This window comes from Electrona antarctica (assembly GCF_951216825.1).
Source record: "Electrona antarctica genome assembly, chromosome: 19".
In the NCBI taxonomy this organism is placed as follows: Eukaryota; Metazoa; Chordata; class Actinopteri; order Myctophiformes; family Myctophidae; genus Electrona; species Electrona antarctica.
Genome location: NC_136800.1, coordinates 33,375,492 through 33,396,254, shown reverse-complemented (window position 1 = coordinate 33,396,254; position 20,763 = coordinate 33,375,492). Strand labels below are relative to the sequence as shown.

The following is a 20,763-nucleotide window of genomic DNA, read 5'->3' as shown; positions in this document are numbered from 1 at the left end:
GTTAAAATGTGCCTCAAATCTTTCAGAAAATGTCATGATTTAGAAAACATTTTTTTTAAATTTCGACGTCAGGCCTGAACGGGTTAAGAGGCAGTTTAATTACTGCGGGAAGTTAGAACATTTCATGCGCTTGTTCACTGGTGACTGAAGTAGCTGGCTTTTCTAATTATGCCGCTGGACCAATTCCACCCACAGAGAGAGCATTTCATTTTTTTTGCTCCATAATGCCAATGCGTTAATAAAAAAACCCATGCATTGTGTAGGTATCGTTCTATTCCATATGACATTCCATTCATTTGTGCTCTCGTCTGATGCATTATTTTCAGCATATGAATATCTAGTTGAGAGGATGGACACACACACACACACACACACTTTCAAACATACATGGAATGTAATGTATCTGTAATGTACAGTGTGTCTGTGTTATTGTGTGGGTGTGTAAGTGTCATGTATACATGTTTGTACAGTACATGTGCTGAATATGCATACGTGCTTGTGTGTACTACTGCATGATGTGACTGAGACAAAATAGCTGTATTAATATGTTGACTCTGAGTGATGCTCTATGTGGACTCCGTCGGGGGGGAAACCTCGTGTGTCAAAGGACTCAAATTCAAAAATTGCAAAAGTAGCGGATCTACAAGCTCTAATGTGTCGCTTCGCGCTGCATTCCGAGCGTGTGGATCTGCTACTGTTGATGCTTTTGTGTGATGCTGTATTTCTGTATGAATTATGATCAGGTAGGGCATTAATTTACACAAAAAAGATGGATATAAGAGGTTTCTGCCAGATATACTCATTTCCATACAATGTATGGATATTTGATATTTTTTACACAGCATCCATCTTGACATGGTAGGGTAAACACTGATAGGCTCTGCTTCACTAAATGGAACAAAACCTTATTTAGTATCATTGGTAACACCACTGTTTATCCTTCTATGACATGTCAAGATGGCTGCTGTAAGAAAGGTCTATTCTTATGTAACTACACTTTGTGGGAAGCTTGCACAACATCAATTCAACCTTGAAGTTGAAGGAATGTATCTCTGACCACACAAACGATCCAATTCGATTATGATTCTTTAATAAATAATTAAATGCATCGGGAAATGCCACAATTTTGATTACATTTGATTGGAATATTTTTATACTATGAATTCCACTCAAAACGGACATAAAAATACACTGAATTCACACGTTCGACGAGAGGACCTGATATATTCCGTTTTGGAAAATAGCAGTAGGGAGATAAGGCAATAAAAACAATGCACCACGCACATTTATATTCAAGACATGCCATATTTCATTAAATGTCATTTTAGTCAAAAGAATCGATTCTAACTTTTCAAATCAATGCGGTTGAATTGCCACCTTACGTTTGAAGCATCGCGATCGGGCATGTTTACACCCTTACTCTGAGAGGCCTTTGTTTTGTCTGCAGGCTCAAGAGGGAGCCACCCATCCAGCCAGCCAGCCTGCATGCCTTCCAGCTACCTGCAGTGGAGTTTGGAGGCTGCTGGAGCTATCTGCTACGGGGGATCAGTAATTAGTTAGGGCTGTCACCTTCCCATAACGCAGAGTGAATATGACAGCCAGAAAATAAGACAGCACCTACACTACACCCACCGCTGCGGGCAGCTGATAGCTAGACACAGACAGAGAGAGGGAGAGGGGGAGAGAGAGAGGGAGAGAGAGGGAGAGAGAGGGAGGGAGTGGGTGGGGCAGGGTTGTGAAGGAGCAAAACTCCTTGTGTCAGTAAAACAGGGTAGTTTGTTTGCAAGACATGGTAAACATACTAGCTCATATTGCAAGAACGCCTCATGCACGCATGGTTATTGCTATAACACTTCCCTATGAGTGGTTCATGGTGCTTCGTGGCTTCCTTCTCCGTTAAGCTTCAGTTCTTTCACAATGCACACGGCGCTGAGCTATAAATGCAAAATTCAGGCCACAACAGTGATATATTGCGTAGCCGAATGGCTACACAAAAATAAAAAATAAATGAAACGTAAAAGATCTGTGAAATGATTAATGTTATAAACCGGTTATACATCCTGTATTCTATTTCTATGCCTCTGTCCTCCCAGAGACAGAATGAAAGCCTATGGGTGTGATGTGGTCTGCTACTCCGCTTAGCAACTTTGGGCTTGTTTTTCGGTAAAGTCGCTCATAAATATATTGGTATTCGCGGATTGCAGATTTCGAGGACCCCCAAATGTAATTGAGCATGGACCCATATCTGAAAAAAATAGAGACACGTTGCAATCTGGACATTTTTGTCCAGATTGCAACGTGTTATGACGTTGTAGATCAATCTATTTCAATAATAGCCGTGTGTGTGTGTGTCCTAGTCACTACTTTTGGGCTCGTTTCCGTTATACCTGAGCGCCTGTTTCTCTCGCAAAACCTGCCAAGACTGGACTCGGACTGTGGGAAAGGGAAGGAAGGGAGGGAAAGACTGAAGGTGTGTGTGTGTGTGTGTGTGTGTGTGTGTGTGTGTGTGTGTGTGTGTGTGTGTGTGTGTGTGTGTGTGTGTGTGTGCGCTGGTAGAAGATGGTATAGAAAGAGATAAGAGACACGAGGCAGAAGCGGCCCACACCAAAATCATTATCCAATCTGATAAGTGTAATTGAATCATTCCGGTTGCTCCGTCATTGAGCAGACGAAGTAAACACTGCTATATGAAATGTGACCCCCCCCCCCCCCCCCGCCCCCCTCTCTCTCTCACACACACACACACACACACACACACACACACACACACACACACACACACACACACACACACACACACACACACACACACACACACACACACACACACACACACACACACACACACACACACACAATGATGTGTGCAATCACATTAGGCCTTATTGGACACTGTGCCTGATGAAGACAAATATGATGCAGGATGGAGAGGGGAGGGGGCAACACATCACACCCATAGGCTTTCATTCTGTCTCTGGGAGGACAGAGGCATAGAAATAGAATACAGGATGTATAACCGGTTCATAACATTAATCATTTCACAGATCTTTTACGTTTCGTTTAGTTTTTATTTTTGTGTAGCCATTCGGCTACGCAATATATCACTGTTGTGGCACAAGCGATACTCTCATAAATAGTCGCAAAATAATACTCTTGCATCCTGAATTTTGCATTTATAGCTCAGCGCTGTGTGCATTGTGAAAGCACTGAAGCTTAACGGAGAAGGAAGCCACGAAGCACCATGAACCACTTAAGCTGTAGTTCAAAGATAGTTAAAATAGATGAGCTATTAGTATAATAAAGAAAGAAAGAAAGAAAGAAAGAAAGAGAGAGAGAGAGAAAGAAAGAAAGAAAGAAAGAAAGAAAGAAAGAAAGGAAGAAAGAACGAAAGGAAGAAAGAAAGAAAGAAAGAAAGGAAGAAAGAAAGAAAGAGAGAAAGAAAGAAAGAAAGGAAGAAAGAACGAAAGGAAGAAAGAAAGAAAGAAAGAAAGAAAGAAAGAAAGGAAGAAAGAAAGAAAGAAAGAAAGAAAGAACGAAAGGAAGAAAGAAAGAAAGAAAGAAAGAAAGAACGAAAGAAAGAAAGAAAGAACGAAAGGAAGAAAGAAAGAAAGAAAGAAAGAAAGAAAGAAAGAAAGGGCACGGATGAGCGAACTTGAGGGCAAGGATTGGCCCACTCCTGCCATCACCACGCCCCCGTCTGTTGATTGTAAATGGAGGGAAGGTGAGCAGACAGCTGGCGTTTGGCCATTGGGGGGGGGGGGGGGTCATCCCTTGAGGGTGACTCTGTCCAGGACACTGGCCTTTTCCTGCTGCCAGTCAAATGGGGATTTATTTGACGCACTCCACATACATCTGCCACTTGAAAATGAGCTAGCAGGTGGCGGTTGCAGCGGATCTGGGACAGCCAATGAGAGGCCCTGCCAGGAAGAGACCTCCAGCCAGGAGAGGCCCTCTCCTGCTGTCAGTCAAATGGGGATTAGGAGCGCCACACCCCTAACTTGCTAAATTAAGACATGGTGGCAGGTGGGAGGGCAGATGGGAGAGCAGCCAATCAAAAGCCAATGCCAGGAAGTGACAGACAGGGAACGCCGTGGGCATTCTGGTCTACTCTGTGCAGTGTTCAGTTGGCTCTCGCCGAGATAAGATCTGCCTAATGTTACTGAGGCAACGCTGCCAAGGATGCTGTTACTTAGAGCAAATCGACGCTGTCGGCCGGAAACCTTGTATCTCCAAAACCGTTACTTTTCAGGAAATGGGAAGAACCTGTATTATTTAGTCACAAGACCTTGTTAATAATTTTCATTGGTAAAATATTTATGAAACTCAGACACGCTATCACTTTCAACGCAAAAATATTTGTTCTGCCTTTTACTGACAATCCACGGTGAAGAGAGACAGGTAACTGGGATAGAGAATCGCAGAGTGACAAGCAGCAAAGGTCCGTTGGGTCCGGGAACGGATCCCGGCACTTGCCGTCGGGCATCATAGCCTATGTGGTATGTTAACCCATTTTGACCTGAGATCAGATTCTAAAAATGTCTTCTACATCCTGACAGTTTTCTGAAAAAGCTATGTTTCTATGTCAGTCGTTCTTCGATTTTTAAAAAATAGCAGACCTACAAGCTCGTAGCGCGCCACTCGGTGGCGCGCTATGAGCTTGTAGATCTGCTATTTTTCCATAGCTAAAGCATAACATAATGCTAACACCAAAAGGGGTTCCCGCCCCAAAATGGGTTAAGCACTCAACTGTCAGGGCGCTGGAGATACAAGGATTCGGTCCAACAGCAATGAAATATCCTCCATTGGTCATTGTCTGAAGATAGTGCGGGCCATTTTCCGTGTGACGGGCCGGGCCGAGCACTAAGTCTGTTATCTGTAAACTGCACCAACACACCTTTCATATCGTACTCTCCAGTGGTGAGACAGTGTCCAAATGAAGTGCCAGTGCCCTCTCTATATATTAAAGCTGAGCCAGCTATTGGATCTGGCGGGAGTGTGTTTGTGTATGTGTGTGATTGTGCGTGCATGCATTTGAAAAAATACCAACCCCCTCCCCCTGAAAATGGACATTATGGCCACTTGGCAGAAGGACAGATATGTAGAGATGCCATGTGTCCTCTTCTACACGGCACATGCATGTGTGCACACACGCACGTGCGTAAGTGCACGCTTGTGTACACACGCACGCACGCGCACGCACATGCGATACTCTCATAAATAGTCGCAAAATAATACTCTTGCATCCTGAATTTTGCATTTATAGCTCAGCGCCGTGTGCATTGTAAAAGCACTGAAGCTTTTGAAGCACACACACACACACACACACACACACACACACACACACACACACACACACACACACACACACACACACACACACACACACACACACACACACACACACACACACACACACACACACACACACACACACACACACACACACACAGGGAGTGCGAACAGAAGATAGTCTAATTTTGTGTCTGTAAAGGGGAATTCTCTACCATTAATGTCTCTGATTAAAAAAAGCTATTGCCTTGGGTAAAAAAAACAACAGCGAAAGAGAAGGGAGAACATGGGTTAACAATTCAACTGAAAGGTTTTATTACCAAGTAAGTGCTCATGAATTCTAATCTATGAAAATAATTGTTGTTATTTTTTAATGTTAATTTAAGGCAGCTTGAAGCTGATATTAAAGAGCATTTAAATGTCTTTAATCACCGAGGGCAGGGGGGGGGGGGGGGGGGGGGGAGCCATAATGAACATAAAATCAAGTAATAGAAAAATATGTTTTGAAGCCAATTTGGAGGTGGTGGGGGTTGTTAAGGCCTGAAAGTACATTTCAGGCCTTAACATTTACACTACATCTACACTCCTAATACGTGAGTAATTTTTCAATTACATTTTTCATTTATTTTGTTTTATTTTTAATTGTTTTGGAAATGAAAAAACTAACAGTAACAATAACAATTATAATAAGATTAATGAAAAAAGTTATTGAAAAAGCCTGGGGATTTTTACAGGTATGAGGACTCTGTCTGACCAGAGCCTTTTGTGGAGTTTCTGGACAACCGTGTATCTGACCGCCACTGCACTCCCTGTGGTGGTGTGGAACGCATGTGTCAAAGTCGGTGTGGCGAACGGTTCTGGCGTTATGCGGATGGCAGATGTACATCCATACACATGCACGTCGTGCACACGTACGTACAGAGACGTGGTGCATGTATTGCAAGATAAAATACATTTACAGGTAGGTGACAACATTTAAGCCAATCAGGAGAGAGAACGCATTTATCAGTGTTCCAGTTCCAATTTTGCATGCTCATTTCTTTATGTCATCACTTCCGATTTCACTTGTTTAATCTGTACCCTGTTTGAGCACTCTATCCTGATTGGATAAAATTAATATCCCAACCTGAAAATGAAAATGGGGCCTGCGTATATTCACGTCACTGAAAATGAGGGTACAAACCTCAGTGCCTTTTGAGCATAAATGGGTTTGAATTTAATTATTTATTTATTTTTATGTTGAGTATTCCATAGACGAAAACCAAGAGCATTTGTAAGGTGCAAGTAGTAGATCTGTCTCTCTAACACAGGGGTTCTCAACGTTTTTGGCCGGGGACCCCCGGAAATGCTTTGGCAATGTCTCGGGACCCCCGCCCCGCCCCCCTCCCGACCCCCAATATAAATTGACTGCTACAATAACCTTAAACCATTTTGGGCGGGAACCCCTTTTGGTGTTTTAAGCATTGTTATAATTTAGCTATTGAAAAATAGCAGATCTACAAGCTCATAGCGCGCCACCGAGTGGCGCGCTACGAGCTTGTAGGTCTGCTATTTTTGAAAAATAGTGAAAAATAAAATAAATAAAAAATCTTTTTTTATTTTTTATTTTTTTTTAAATAATTTGGGGACCCCCTAAAATAATTTGGCGACCCCCCCGAGGGGTCGCGACCCACGGGTTGAGAACCCCTGCTCTAACACACACACTCTCACTCTACAGGTCCATGCACACAGAGTGCGTTTTTCTGATTTTTAGTGGCGTTTCTCCATCGGTTTTCTGAAAAACGCGTCCAGTGTGCAACCACCTTCCCTCTATAACTTTGTCTCTCTCAGGTGCATGCTTGTCCAGAGGCAAAAACGCAATTACAAATGTCCAAACCGATGAAAGTAATTGTTTTTGGATTGCTTGTGGTTATGAAAAGGCATGCGGCTGGGTGAACTGAGGATTCTGATTGCAAAAAAGTTTGAAAACAAATTATCTTTTACTTTTGATTGGACATAATTACAGGAGGTTGTAATCTTTACTCGCACACTGTGTGCTAAGAGTTGTTTTCCTAGTTCACACGTCTATTTTTTAGGGGCAAATGCAAGTGAAATATTCATACTGTAGAACCCTGTAAATGATAAGAAGAGGTTGGTTATTAGGATAGATTACATCCCATAGCCTGGAGGCAAGATTGTGATGTTTTTACCAGAAATGGGAGCGTTCCAGCATTTCATGTCTGCAAGCAGCACTTTCTCTCTCTTTCTCATGCTCTCTAGAGGCAATATACAATTACAACTATCTAAACCGATGACAATAATTGTTTTTGGATTGCTTGCTGGCATTTATGAAAATATAAAAGGTATTGGGGCTGGGGTGGGTTAATAAAATAGAATAGCGATTATGAAAAATACTTTGAACTGATTGTCTTTTGCTTCTTTGGATTGAAAAGATTACGCTAGGTCCCAATCTTTACTCGCACCGTGTGCTCATAAATTATTCTTCCGGTTCACACATATCTATTTTTAGGCGGAAAGGATGAGTTGAATAACTAAAACTGTATAGCCCTGAATATGATGAAAAAAAGGTTGGTTATTAGGATGGACTGCACCCATAGCCTGGATCCCTGCATGCAAATGATATGTATGTGAAGATCCGTTATTACGATAGACAGTACATCCCATAGCATTGGATGACTGCTCTGCGATTGGCTAGTGTGTTATTAGGCCAACTGGCAGTTGTCAGTCAGTCAGTCAGTCAGTCAGTCAGTCAGCTAGAGTCAGTCAGCTAGTCAGTCAGTCAGTCAGTCAGTCAGTCAGCCAGCCAGCCAGCCAGCCAGCCAGCCAGTCAGTCAGTCAGTCAGTCAGTCAGTCAGTCAGTCAGTCAGTCAGTCAGTCAGACAGACAGACAGACAGACAGACAGACAGACAGACAGTCAGTCAGTCAGTCAGTCAGTCAGTCAGTCAGTCAGTCAGTCAGCTAGAGTCAGTCAGTCAGTCAGGCCATTTAGGCCTGACGTCGAAATAAAAAAAACTTTCGCTCTGAAAGAATATATACCTATTCAAAGATTTGTGCCGCATTTTTACGATGAGCTTGTAGATCTGCTATTTTTCAATAGCTAAAGTATAACACAATGCTTGAAACCCAAAATGGGTTAAGGCTGAAATCTCCAAAAAGAACACTCGAAGAAATATCTTTATCAAGCAGAGCGAGGAAAAGCAAAATCGTTTGGTAAGGAAAATTATTTTACCCTTTGACTTTGTATGCGTTTTTTTATATATATAATTATTATGCAGAAAAGCTTTTCAGGAATTAGCTCCTTGTACCAGCTCTCCCACCAACATAGAAACTGGCTTGCAGGCTTCCGTTACACCGGGCACGAGAGAGAGAGAGGGAAAATAAGATGGGGGAGAAGAAAGAGAGCGAGTGTGTCTGGAGGACAAAATATGAACACTCAGCCAGGGAGCTGAGGGAACTCCGCACAATGTCCTGCTTTTCACCCGTCCCTATTAACGATCCAAACATGTCTGGGAGTACAAATAGGGCGTGTGTGTGTGTGTGTGTGTGTGTGTGTGTGTGTGTGTGTGTGTGTGTGTGTGTGTGTGTGTGTGTGTGTGCACGTGCTGCGTTCCTGTGTGCACTGGAGTCTCCTCCTCCTGGAGAGCAAGGAGGGATTTTAGGTTTTTCTACCACGATATGTGTTGCATATAGTGATGGCAAATCACTGCATAATGTCTCAGTTTCTGCTGTTCAACTTATCCCAATGTGCTAAAGACAGTGTAGTCCACATGCGCATGCACGCACGCACGCACGCACGCACGCACGCGTCGCAATGACATACTGTCTGAAGGCACACCTACATATAGACACACAGAAACTCAGAACAAAAAGTTTGGAAACTTAACTTTGGTCGGTTACTTCTCCCCATTTAATAATACCAATTGGTATTGGTATTTTATATCGTTTTTTGTCGTTGATTAGACACCTTTACAACGAGCTTGTAAGGATCGGGCAGTCCTGGAATGAGCAACACAGCTAAATGTGTCGGCAGCACCTCGAGAAATAAATGGCAAATGGTTGGTATTCACCCTTGCTTTGAGTTGCTTAGTGGATTGGATGATTGCACTCTCCCACAGTAATAAGGAAAAAAACAACACATATTGGCCATTTTTACACTCAGTGTTAGAGAACTCAGTAGCATCTGGAAGATCTATACGCAGCCACAACAGCAGGTATGGTATGGTATGGTATGGGGCCGTATCTCTCTCACAGGCAAGACAGAACTTGATTGAAGGCAATCTCAATGCAGTGAGATCATCATCATCATTATTCGACCACGGTCGAAATTCATTCATTGCCATCCCCAGTTCCTGCTTACTGATGCATGTGTCCCTAGTGATGACATCAGGGAACGACAGTTTTCTACCTCTGGTCTGCTTTATATCTTACGTCGATGGTCGTCCTAAATATTTTTACTTTGAACATCTTACTAAGCTGGGATGACCAGATCTTATGCATGTCATTGCAGGCTGACCAGGCCATACCCTTCCTAGTTTGAAAGTCCTTTTTGGGAAGAAGATATCGTTCGAGTTGTAGTCTTGAATATATAGTCTTGTAGTCTTGAATATATATATATATATATATATATATATATATACCTGGGCACGATTATTGACAGCAAACTGAAATTTGATGTAAACACCGACATGCTGTGTAAGAAGGGCCTTTTTGCCTAAGGAAATTAGCCAGATTTAATGTCGACAGAGACCTGATGTACATTCTGTTATCTCCTTTTCTATCATCTGTTGGTATGGTAACCTCGCCATTAAAGATAAAAATTCTCTTAGAAGTATTGTGAAAACTGCCTCCAAAATGACTGGCATTCAGTTGGAGAGCCTCGATCCTTTCTACAATAGACAGCTGCTCATGAAGGCCAGGGCCATTCGGCAGGATAATGCCCACCCACTCGAGTCAGAGTACAGGCTGTTGCCATCGGGCCGTCATCTGGGTGCCCCCGTTGTCAAAAACACCTGCCATGAGTCCAGACCTCAACCCATTTGAACACTTGTGGGATCAGCTTGGGGCTGGGCATGCTGTACTGTATGTGCTAGAGTGACGAACAGAACCACGTTGTCTGACAGATCCTGGTTGAAGAATGGGATGCCATCCCACAGCAAAATGTGGCTAGATTAGTGACCAGCATTAGGAGGAGGTGCCAAGCTGTTGTAACCTGAGTTCCTCGTCCTGCTCCCATCTGGTCTCTCTCGGGCAGAGACAATGTAGGGCAGGGCGACTGTGGCTCAAGAGGTAGAGCAGGTCGTCCAATGATCCATGGGTCGGCGGTTCGAATCCCGGCTCCTCCTGTCTACATGTCGAAGTGTCCTTGGGCAAGACACTGAACCCCAAATTGCTCCCGATGTGCTGGTTGGTACCTTGCATGGCTTCCGCCGCAATCGGTGTATGAATGTGTGTGTGAATGGGTGAATGTAATGCACAATCTATGTAAAGCGCCTTGGATAAAGGTGCTATATAAATGCACCATTTACCATTTACCATTTATGTACTCCGAACAAAATCTGATTGGAGTGATATGCGGCCGTATGCGGCCCCTAGAGGCAGGATCAACACGAGACTGGTGATGTATTGTAGCTGTGCCACAGCGCAAATGTAAACACAAGCTAGCAAGGCTAAACTAGAAATTATTATGGATATATCAGATTTTTGTCCCGCTGCTTCCGGTTCATCGTTTCTGATTGAGAGAGACCAGATCATGGTAGGAGGAGGAAACTTGTGAACTCAATACTGCCGCAATCTGGTGGAGTCAGGTTAAAACAGTTGTGCCTGTGTATGGATCTTCCACACGCTACTGAGTTCCCTAACACCGAGTGTAAAATGAATAAAGTGTAAAAATGGGAAATATGTCCTTATTACTGTGAGAGAGTGCAATCATCCAATCCGCTAAGCAACTCAAAACAAGGCTGAATACCAACCTTGGCAAATTTGCCATTTTGGCAAGTTTTTTGGAGGCACTACCCACACGTTTAGATGTGTTGCTCATTCCAGGAATGCCCGATCCTTACAAGCTATACCTCGTTGTAAAGGTGACTAATCAACGATATAAAATACAATACCAATTGGTATTATTAAAGGGGAGAAATAACCAACCAAAGTGACGTTTCTGAACTTTTTGTGCTGCGCTTATATATGGACATACAGTCACACACTGTCAGACACTGTGTGTGTGTGTGTGTGTGTGTGTGTGTGTGTGCATGCATGCGTGCGAGAGTCTCGCTCGCTCGCACGCACGCACGCACGCACGCACGCACGCACGCACGCACGCACGCACGCACACACGCACACACGCACACACGCACACACGCACACACACACACACACACACACACACACACACACACACACACACACACACACACACACACACACACAGGCCCATCAGTAACCAGGGCCAGTGGCTGCTCCGCTCCAGTCTTAATGGAGGCCGTGACCTCCAGTACAGCGAGTTATTTCCAAACGATCCAAACTTTGGGGGCAAACCAGAGGAAAACGGCGCGGAGAGAAGGCGAAAGAGAATGACGGAATGAGGGTTTACCTCTTCTCTGCAGACTTCTAATATATTTCATAACACTTCCCAGATTGAGACCCAGGACCACTTAACTCGAAACAGAGAGGATGGGCTGATTGGGGGGGTCTGTCGCGTGAGCAGAAGCCTCCAGCACTCAGTGCACCTCATTTCAGGACCCACTGTCCAGAAACTGCATTCTTTCATAGGAAATAATGGTGTTTTCTGCAGGAAATGCTCTGAGGTATGACAGGATCAGTACTTGTTCAATCGCTTAATGGTATGAGGATCAAAGATTCTACGGCAAAGGATTGTTTTCTTTGCATATCAATTAAAGGAACATGTCTTCATGGTTGGGCCGGGCGCTGTCTGGTCTGACATCCCGCAATAGAAATAACGTTGTGGGGCGCACACACCAAGAACTTATTTAGTTTTTATTCTTGCATAGTGAATAATAGACAAACGTTAAGTTTCTGTTTATGCCATTGCCTTGCAATGTACTAGCCATACAATGTTGAAATTTCTTTTGCAAATGTCATCACAATTGAATTCTTCCCCATGAAGTAACTGAGAGCTCACAAAAAATCGACTGTTTGCTCAGCACGCCCATGTATTGACCTAACCTCCCCTTAGCACCGGCAGAGAGGGAAAAAGAATCCTGGCGCCGCCAGTGACTGTTGAGGCTAAAAGTTGACCCGTACCCGGGTTTGTGCCCTGCTCCTACCCTCTCTTCCTTGGTTGTTCTTTTCATCTCGGGACCCGCAGGGAAGGACACAAAACATAACTGGCTGCTGGTTCAAATGTTTGCCTCACCAACAGCTAAGCTCAAATATGCATAGCTCCCGCTGAAAGCGCTACAGTACAACAATATGCATCACACGCCAAGCTGAGAGAACAGCTTCTGCTGAGTAGGGGTGTGGGAGGAGGCTTCCTGGGGGACAGGGGGGGACCGCGAGACGAGTCGACACTCTACAACACTTACTACTCACTGACTGTGCTGAGCACGTTGAGACAATCAACTCAGCAGAGCCATAACAGTGTGACACATAAAAGAATAATATCGCCAGCGCGGAGACACATAAAAAGAGGGAGAGGATAGCAAGGCCGTTTTTTATGAAAAAGAGAAAAAAAATCCCTGGATTTTTTATAATGGCTGTATTATACAGGCTATAAGTTCCCTGTGGCGCCGGGCAGAGCAGGGCAGTGTGCAGGGGAGTGTGTTATGGACACCGCCAGAGACATTGCTCCATAATTGCCTTTTATGACTAAAAGGCCACATCATCGCTTTGCGGCTATCAGGAACTTCCCCGTGTTCGCGACTTCTCAACCATTCAGCGAATCGATGAGAGACCGTTTGTGGTACTGACCTCGGTGACAAAGCAATTCCACTCCCTGGTGTTTTCTTTTTTTTTTAATATACTGTACGCAGAGCATGGTAGGCATGCTGGCGCAATATAATCGTTGGTGGGTAACCCCGGCCAACATGTCATGTCAAAATGCTGAATATTTATGTGAGCATGTCGTCACTCTGTCGCATGCTGGTAACAGGTTGTAAATTATGTGCTTTGGAAATTGCCTACACGGCACACTTCCATTTCATTACTTGCCAAAAAAATGTGCTGCGCACTCCGTTTCGAATTTCTAGTGAAGTCCTCGGGTTGGCACATAAACGCACGCAGATAATAAAACACAAATATGCATGCACTAGCACGTACACACACACACACACTGTAAACACATACTGTAGCACACGTGTATGTCATACCAAAGCATCTATCTGGGCTGTGATTGCAGGGTGAGGAGCCAATGAAAGGTCACATTCTTAACTGTAGTGTTTCAGAGGAGAACCACGGAGGCAGAAATATGAGGCAGCTCATGGTGTCCGGCTCTCACTGTCTGTGTCTCTTTCACTCTCTTCTACCACATACACACACACACACCTTCTTCAAAATGGGCCTGAGAAAAGGACAAAACTAAAGTCAGATTTGTAGGGGTGGTATCCCTTTTTAAACTCAGGAGTGACTTTCTTCTGAAAGTCATCATCTGCCTTCTCATAGTCATCTTCTCAGCTTGGATCTCATTGATTTTTAATTTTATGCTATTTTACTTCTTTACAGGGGTGAGCTGGGAGCCAAAAACAAGGAGAGGAGAGAGCAGCCTCTCAGTCATCTGGATCACCCCGGCATAATTAGCAATCTTGTCCACATTATGCGGTGCTCATCTATTTGCTTGGGGACACGCCACATAAACATCAATAGGATTAGGTTGCATTGGTATTCATGAGCTAATGGGTGGCTTTATGAGTGTTATTTACACGACACTAAGCTGTCTGGAGGGTAAGGTTTCAATCGGGTTCAATTTCATGACCTGTGTGCAAGGCCACAGGAGGAAACAGAGAGTGACTCATCCACTCTGGGATGGAGTTTCCAATAGCAAATACATTAATAAATATAGCCTATATATGCCGTATATATATTAGTTTTCTGCCTTTATATGGATAGTACAGTGAAGACTGACTGGAAACCACAGAGAGAGAGAAGGGGAGTGCATGTTACGCGGCAAAGGCCGTCAGGCTCAGGAATCGAACCCACAACTGATCGCCAAGCTGCATCAGAGCCAATATGTGGTATGTGTCCCCAAATAATATGATTATCACCAAAAACAATAATAATCATAATAATAATAATAATAATCATAATAATATTATACGTGTATGTGTTATTTTCTTTTTTTTCACTTGTTAGACAATACAACACTTGAAAAGGGAAAAAAGAGACACACAATATTCTAGGTATTGATCTTTGGGTGTGACCAGCAAATTGCCCGCAATTACACAACACGTCTTTCAAATCGATCTTTTATCTTATATTTAAAGACTGGAACGCGGGTCAAGGTGCAGTGACCAAGACTTGCACATCTCTTAGATAACAATAGCGCACGCACGCACGCACGCACGCACGCACGCACGCGCACACACGCACACACGCACACACACACACACACACACACACACACACACACACACACACACACACACCAGCAGCAGCCTTGGATCACCTATATCGATCGGCTTTAGGTGGACAAACAAGGGCCCAAACAAAAAGCCTGGAGCCTTCGGTCCCTCCGTATCATTATGTCTGAAGGCGAGGCCTTGGGAAAGGCCTGCAGGTCAATACTGGCGCAGCTCAGACACAGCGGGGGAGTGCTGCTTGCTTATTAAAGCAGCCGCATTGTGTGGGAGCAGACGGGTCGATGTTGACTCCCCCTAGATGCATTGCATTACCACAGTGGGACGGGACGCCGTGCCACACAGAGCGGGACTGGAGTAGAGGTCAACCTATTCACTTCATCAGCTGCAGAAACCAAAGAACAGTGGGAGAGATGGACAGAGCGTGCCGAAATGACATATTATCCGCCCGGGGGCTCCGACTAGCACGCATCCGGGGGGTGGCTCGGGCTTCTGCCGTCGTTACAGTGTTTTATGAACGTAAACACTTGTAGAGGGTGCTGGGTGGGCGGTCATCAAAGCGTAGTGTTACATAAACATTTACATAAATCAAAGGGAAAAGGCAAACACATATATACACACAGTGACACAGTGCGATCCTTGAGGTTAATTTAAAGCTGCAGTCTGGGACTTACTTTAATAAATAAAACATTTTAACCCTCCTGTACGGTATACACTATGTAAAAACAACTGTGTATGTGCCTGTGTGTGAAGACTGCAAACTGAAAAGTGTACTTGGCAAACAATTCGGCCCACTGGCCTGATTGGTTGAGCCTCAATAAGGGCCTTTCTCGGCCCCACCCTTCTGCCTTTGTTTATATTGTGTTTAGTTTCCAAGATGGCCACAGCACCAGGAGGGGGTGGGGCGGAGGTGAGTGGGCGGGGTCGATATATGCCCTTACTGGGCTGCATTCAAGACACTTACCTTGTGTCTGACACTTGCCTTGTGTCTGAACACAGCTTTGATGCATGTGTTCTGCCCCCCCTCCCCCATCAAACAAAATGTTTGGTCAATCCATATGGGCATCCATTGGAAATGCATTGGAGCGGCCATTAAGCACAGACACAAGACAAACGCAAGACAGGTGTCTTGAACCGTGCGTCCGACCGACTCGATACCTGGAACTGCACTCCCTGTGGGGGTGTGGAACGCGTGTGTCGAATGTGAAGTCGGTGGGTCAAACGGTTCTCGAGTTACGTGCATTACAACCGTACCCACACGTACGCACGCACGCACACACGTACGCACGTACGCAGAGATGTACCTTAAATAACCGAAATGTGTGTCACTAACAGTTTAGGACTAAATAAGCAATATTAACCAAAACTAAGTCAACTTATAGACGGTTAACCTCCCACAGTCCAAAGGCTACACATTTACAAAAAAAGATTCAAATGTCCATCCCTAATGTAGTGGCTGGAGGTGCATTGATTAATGAAACACTGGCCCCGGGAGGACACCTATTGGTTGACAAGTAGCACTGCCTGAAGCTCAAAGCAACATGCTCCCATGCTGCAGGCTCAGTGTTAGAAATGTTGTCTCCTGCATAGGAGACCCGGTCACCCAGGTACAAATCTATCATAGGAGACCCGGTCACCCAGGTACAAATCTATCATAGGAGACCCGGTCACCCAGGTACAAATCCATCATAGGAGACCCGGTACAAATCTCAGGTACAATATTTTGGAGTTACGGGCAACAACTTAAACTCTGTGTGTATGGATCCAAATTGACCTAAACTGTACCGCGCGCACGCATGCAAGCACGCACGCGTGCACATGCACACACACACACACACTTCACATACCTTCTCATAGTAGCGTAGCTCATAGTCCAGTATGATGCCGTTGGGCTGCTCGGGCTGTGGCCATGACAACGTGAAGCTCTTCATGGTGGAGCTGACCTGGTGCATGATGGGAACTATGGAGGGCGCTGGACACACAAAAAAAAACAAGACAAAAAAAACAGAATCAGTAACGGACAAAATGTTGCAGATGAGCAATTCGGTGGAAAACCGATGCCTGCACAAAGTTAATGATACGCATGACTCTCTGAGCTTAACGCCCGAAAGTTGCTGCTGCTGTGTAGTGAGGAAACCATTAAAACGTCCTCATTTCTCAAGGCCTCGGTTTTTTTCCCGGTCAGACATACCGCAGAGTTCCGGCGCCGTCAATCCCGCGCCCAGTGAGAGAACAATCACAAACGCTAGTATTCACCATGAGATATTGCCCTTGAAAAGTCAATCTCTTTTGTGATGGTTTCAACCCCAGCCGTGCACTCCCGTTAGCCGCGACACACCTGAGAACACATGTTCCCACATGTTCCCACTTGTCAATTAACCCACAGGCTTGGCAATTTCCCCACGCCACGTGCTCCGCTGCAACCCCTCACGGTCATCCTCAGGTCTGATTCACACTTAGTCAGAGGTGGGAAAATTACTCAAATGTTTTACTCAAGTAAAAGGATCAATACTGCAGTGTTGAAACACGCTGTTACAAGTAAAAGTCTGGTATTCAAAATTGACTTGAGTACAAAAAGTATATACAAAAAAGTATATAAAGTATACAAAAAATAGTATTGGTATCAAAATATCCTTCAAGTACTCACATACGTTTATAAATGTATAAATGTGCACAAATCTTTTGACAGATCGGCTATTTTCAAATGTACAGTAGGGCTGAAGTGGGAAATGTATGTTTTCATAATAATCAAAATCTTCAAAGTAACTAGTAAAAGTATTTTCGTGAAATAGAGTATATACTGTACAGTACAGTTAAGTACTTTAGACTACTGCACTCCTACGGAGAACAAACAAGTCCATAAATGTATCCTATGTATTGGTGGATTATTCCCCGACTGCTGTCATGGTTGGAAGACAGCTTCTGAAGACTGGTTTGTAGAACTTGACAAAGTCGCTTCATGTGAGAAAAATGTTAATGGTGATATGTGACTGGAGTTTGAATGGAGTTATGCAAGTTTTGTATTGTAATGTTAGCAACAGAGACTGAGATGTGTATTTGAGCGAGAATTGTTTGATTGCTGTTGACACTGAGAGAATGTATTGTATGCTCATGAAGAGATGTTTGTAGTTAGTGGGGTTCTTCCAGGAAGGCACATATTTCTTGTCATGTGGTAATATTTTGGTTGAATACCTTTGTGGCATTGTTGATGTTTTGATTTATTTATTCGTTTTGAGGTTTCGTTTTGTTTTACTGCTTTTGTTCTCCCTTAAATTGTCTCGTCTGTGATTGAAAGTTGGCACTTTGTTTTATTGTACTTGTGCTATGAATCAGACGTTAGTTCATCTTCTCTGCTCAAATGCTGTTCAGAGCACACGCAGTCTATGAAACATCACTTATGTTGATCTGCTCAAATGCTGTTCAGAGCACACGCAGTCTATGAAACATCACTTATGTTGATCTGGCAAACAGTGTTGTATGCAGTAGATAATCCTCATTTAAAATTTAACCCATTTTGACCTGCGATCAGATTCTAAAAATGTCTTCTACATCCTGACAGTTCTTCGATTTTCCAAAAATAGCAGACCTACAAGCTCATAGCGCGCCACTCGGTGGTGCGCTATGAGCTTGTAGATCTGCTATTTTTCAATAGCTAAAGCATAACATAATGCTAACAACAAAAAGGCGTTCCCGTCCAAAATGGGTTAACTCTGAGTTGAATGAACAGGATCTTACCGTGTAGCTTAAACCTACCAAAGTTCAACGCACTGGCTAACATCTTCTTACGTGATACTGAATAGAATAGAATATGTAATCACTATAAAACATACTATAAATAATAAAATTGATACTCGCAAATTAAAATGGTAGCCAAGGGCAGATTATTAATGAGAAATACAGTAGTCTATATACACACAATAAATGTATTAATGCAGAACTCATATTGTAGATTATAATGACAATTGTCTATTCTTTATACTTTGAAGAATAAACAAAAGACGTTTGATAAAATATGGGGACGGTTTATCCAATATATTACGGTTAATGATTTATCTTATTTAATGGTGGAAACTGAAAATGTCTAATTGTATTCTCTGCAGCTGTTTGGTCTTGTGGCCATAAGGACTCTGTTGTTGTTACCAGTCTAAGTGCCCTTATTTTATTATACTGTATTTATATATGTATGTACTGTATGCTTTTGTTTTGTTTTGTTTTTTGTTTGTTTTGTTGTTGTTTTTTTAAGTAATTGTATTGTCTGATGTATTATGTATTGTTCTGTTGTATTGTCTGTTTGTAAAAAAAGGAACAAAATGGTCTATTCTTCTTTATCATATTCGCTTCCTGCATTAAAATGTTTTAAGAATGTTGATGTTATGTAACAGCCTGCCCCTTGAACCCCAAATCAACTCAGCGTTCATTATAAAAAAAAATGAAACAAGCCAAGTGGAGCAAAGTGGGCCTTACATCTTTTATTAAAACCCCCAAAAGACTGAGTCAGGATGCTGAGTTTCCCTTTATAGGAACGAGTACAGAAGGTAACACATATATCAACATGTCTGGCAAAGAAATAGACTACATTTATAAATTGAAATAATGTACATCCTCGTACATTATTCATAACCCAGCAGTAGTTTGGCCATACTGCACTGAGTGCATCTGAAAAGGGCTACCATTCAAACCATTACACAATTACATTTTTTAGAAGTCATTAAAGTAGTAGAGAAATGAAAATGGTTAAAGTGAGGTATCGTCTTAAAATGAACCTACATTTCAGGGATATTGGCTTAAAACGACCTTCTTGAAGTGAATGTGTGACAACTGAAAATGCCAGGGGGCAAAACTCCCTGACTTAATGGCTTATTTCCATACTTTTATTAAACCTACGTTAAGAGCAAAAATATTATATTTAAATTGAATCATTTTAGTGATTTTCTTTTTTTCTTCTCAGAATATCCTACAGGTAGGTTAGCCATTATTGAGATGAACAGGGTCGGAACTCGGAACCATTTCATCCACTAAAATCCACCTTTTTTCAGTAGGCCTACAGGGAAGTACAGGGAAGGTTTTGGATCTGTCCAACATGTGCTTACATCCGTCCCTCAGGGCTCTAAGCTAGTGTCTTCTCAGTTTTCTGTTATTGTGGGGAAAGCTTTAGCTGAAAATAGCCAATCAATATAAGCTCACAACCGCTGGGGTTTAAGTGGTTAAACCCTATATACTTTCATAAGCGGTGCCATCCAGGACTCTAGTATAGGCTCCCTACTCCCCCCTCTATACAAAAATATCATGGGAAACATAAGGTTACCAGTTCGATCATGGGATCCGCCCAGAGCTACTGCAGAGGTGTCCTTGAGCAAGACACTGAACCCAATGAGCAGACGGGAGCCTTGCATGGTTTCCTCCACCGTAAGTGTATGTCTGTGTGTGTGTGTGTGTGCGTGTGTGTGTGCGTGTGGGTGTGTGCGTGCGTGCGTGCGTGTGTGCGTGTGTGCGTGCGTGCGTGCGTGCGTGCGTGCGTGCGTGCGTGCGTGCGTGCGTGCGTGCGTGCGTGCGTGCGTGCGTGCGTGCGTGCGTGCGTGCGTGCGTGTGAATGTGAATGTGAATGGCTGAATGAATTTAAAGCACATTGTAGAGCGCAACTCCAAAGTCTCTCGAGACTGACGGATGCCAATGATGATGAGAATATGAAGCACAGCTTAAAATATGGATGGGATATGGACGAGACTGCAGCAATGAATGTATGTATTCTTCTCAGTCTGGGACTCTTTATCTCTCCCTCTCTTCTCCCTCTCGTCTATCCAGGAAGGGAGTGAGAGGGCCAGGCTTCACGTCGGTGAAGCTCAGCCTCTCTCCGCCTCTCAGGCTGGTTCACGCTCCAATGACCAGGGCTAGGCTGCCTGGGCTGCATTATCAATTACCAGCCACAGGCACACACTGTTCCTGACA

At 43.6% G+C, this 20,763-nt stretch overlaps 1 protein-coding gene across 1 annotated transcript in view; it reads right to left on the bottom strand.

Annotated features, from left to right (window-relative positions):
- The window catches only part of LOC306943120 (ephrin type-B receptor 1-like), a gene marked incomplete at its 5' end in the record, with an annotated part of 106,696 nt that overhangs the window by 54,525 nt on the left and 31,408 nt on the right, over positions 1-20,763 (bottom strand). The window contains one exon of the mRNA XM_079529322.1: positions 16,665-16,789. Coding sequence (XP_079385448.1) covers positions 16,665-16,789 — 125 coding nt within the window. The remainder of the gene's footprint in view (positions 1-16,664; positions 16,790-20,763) is intronic.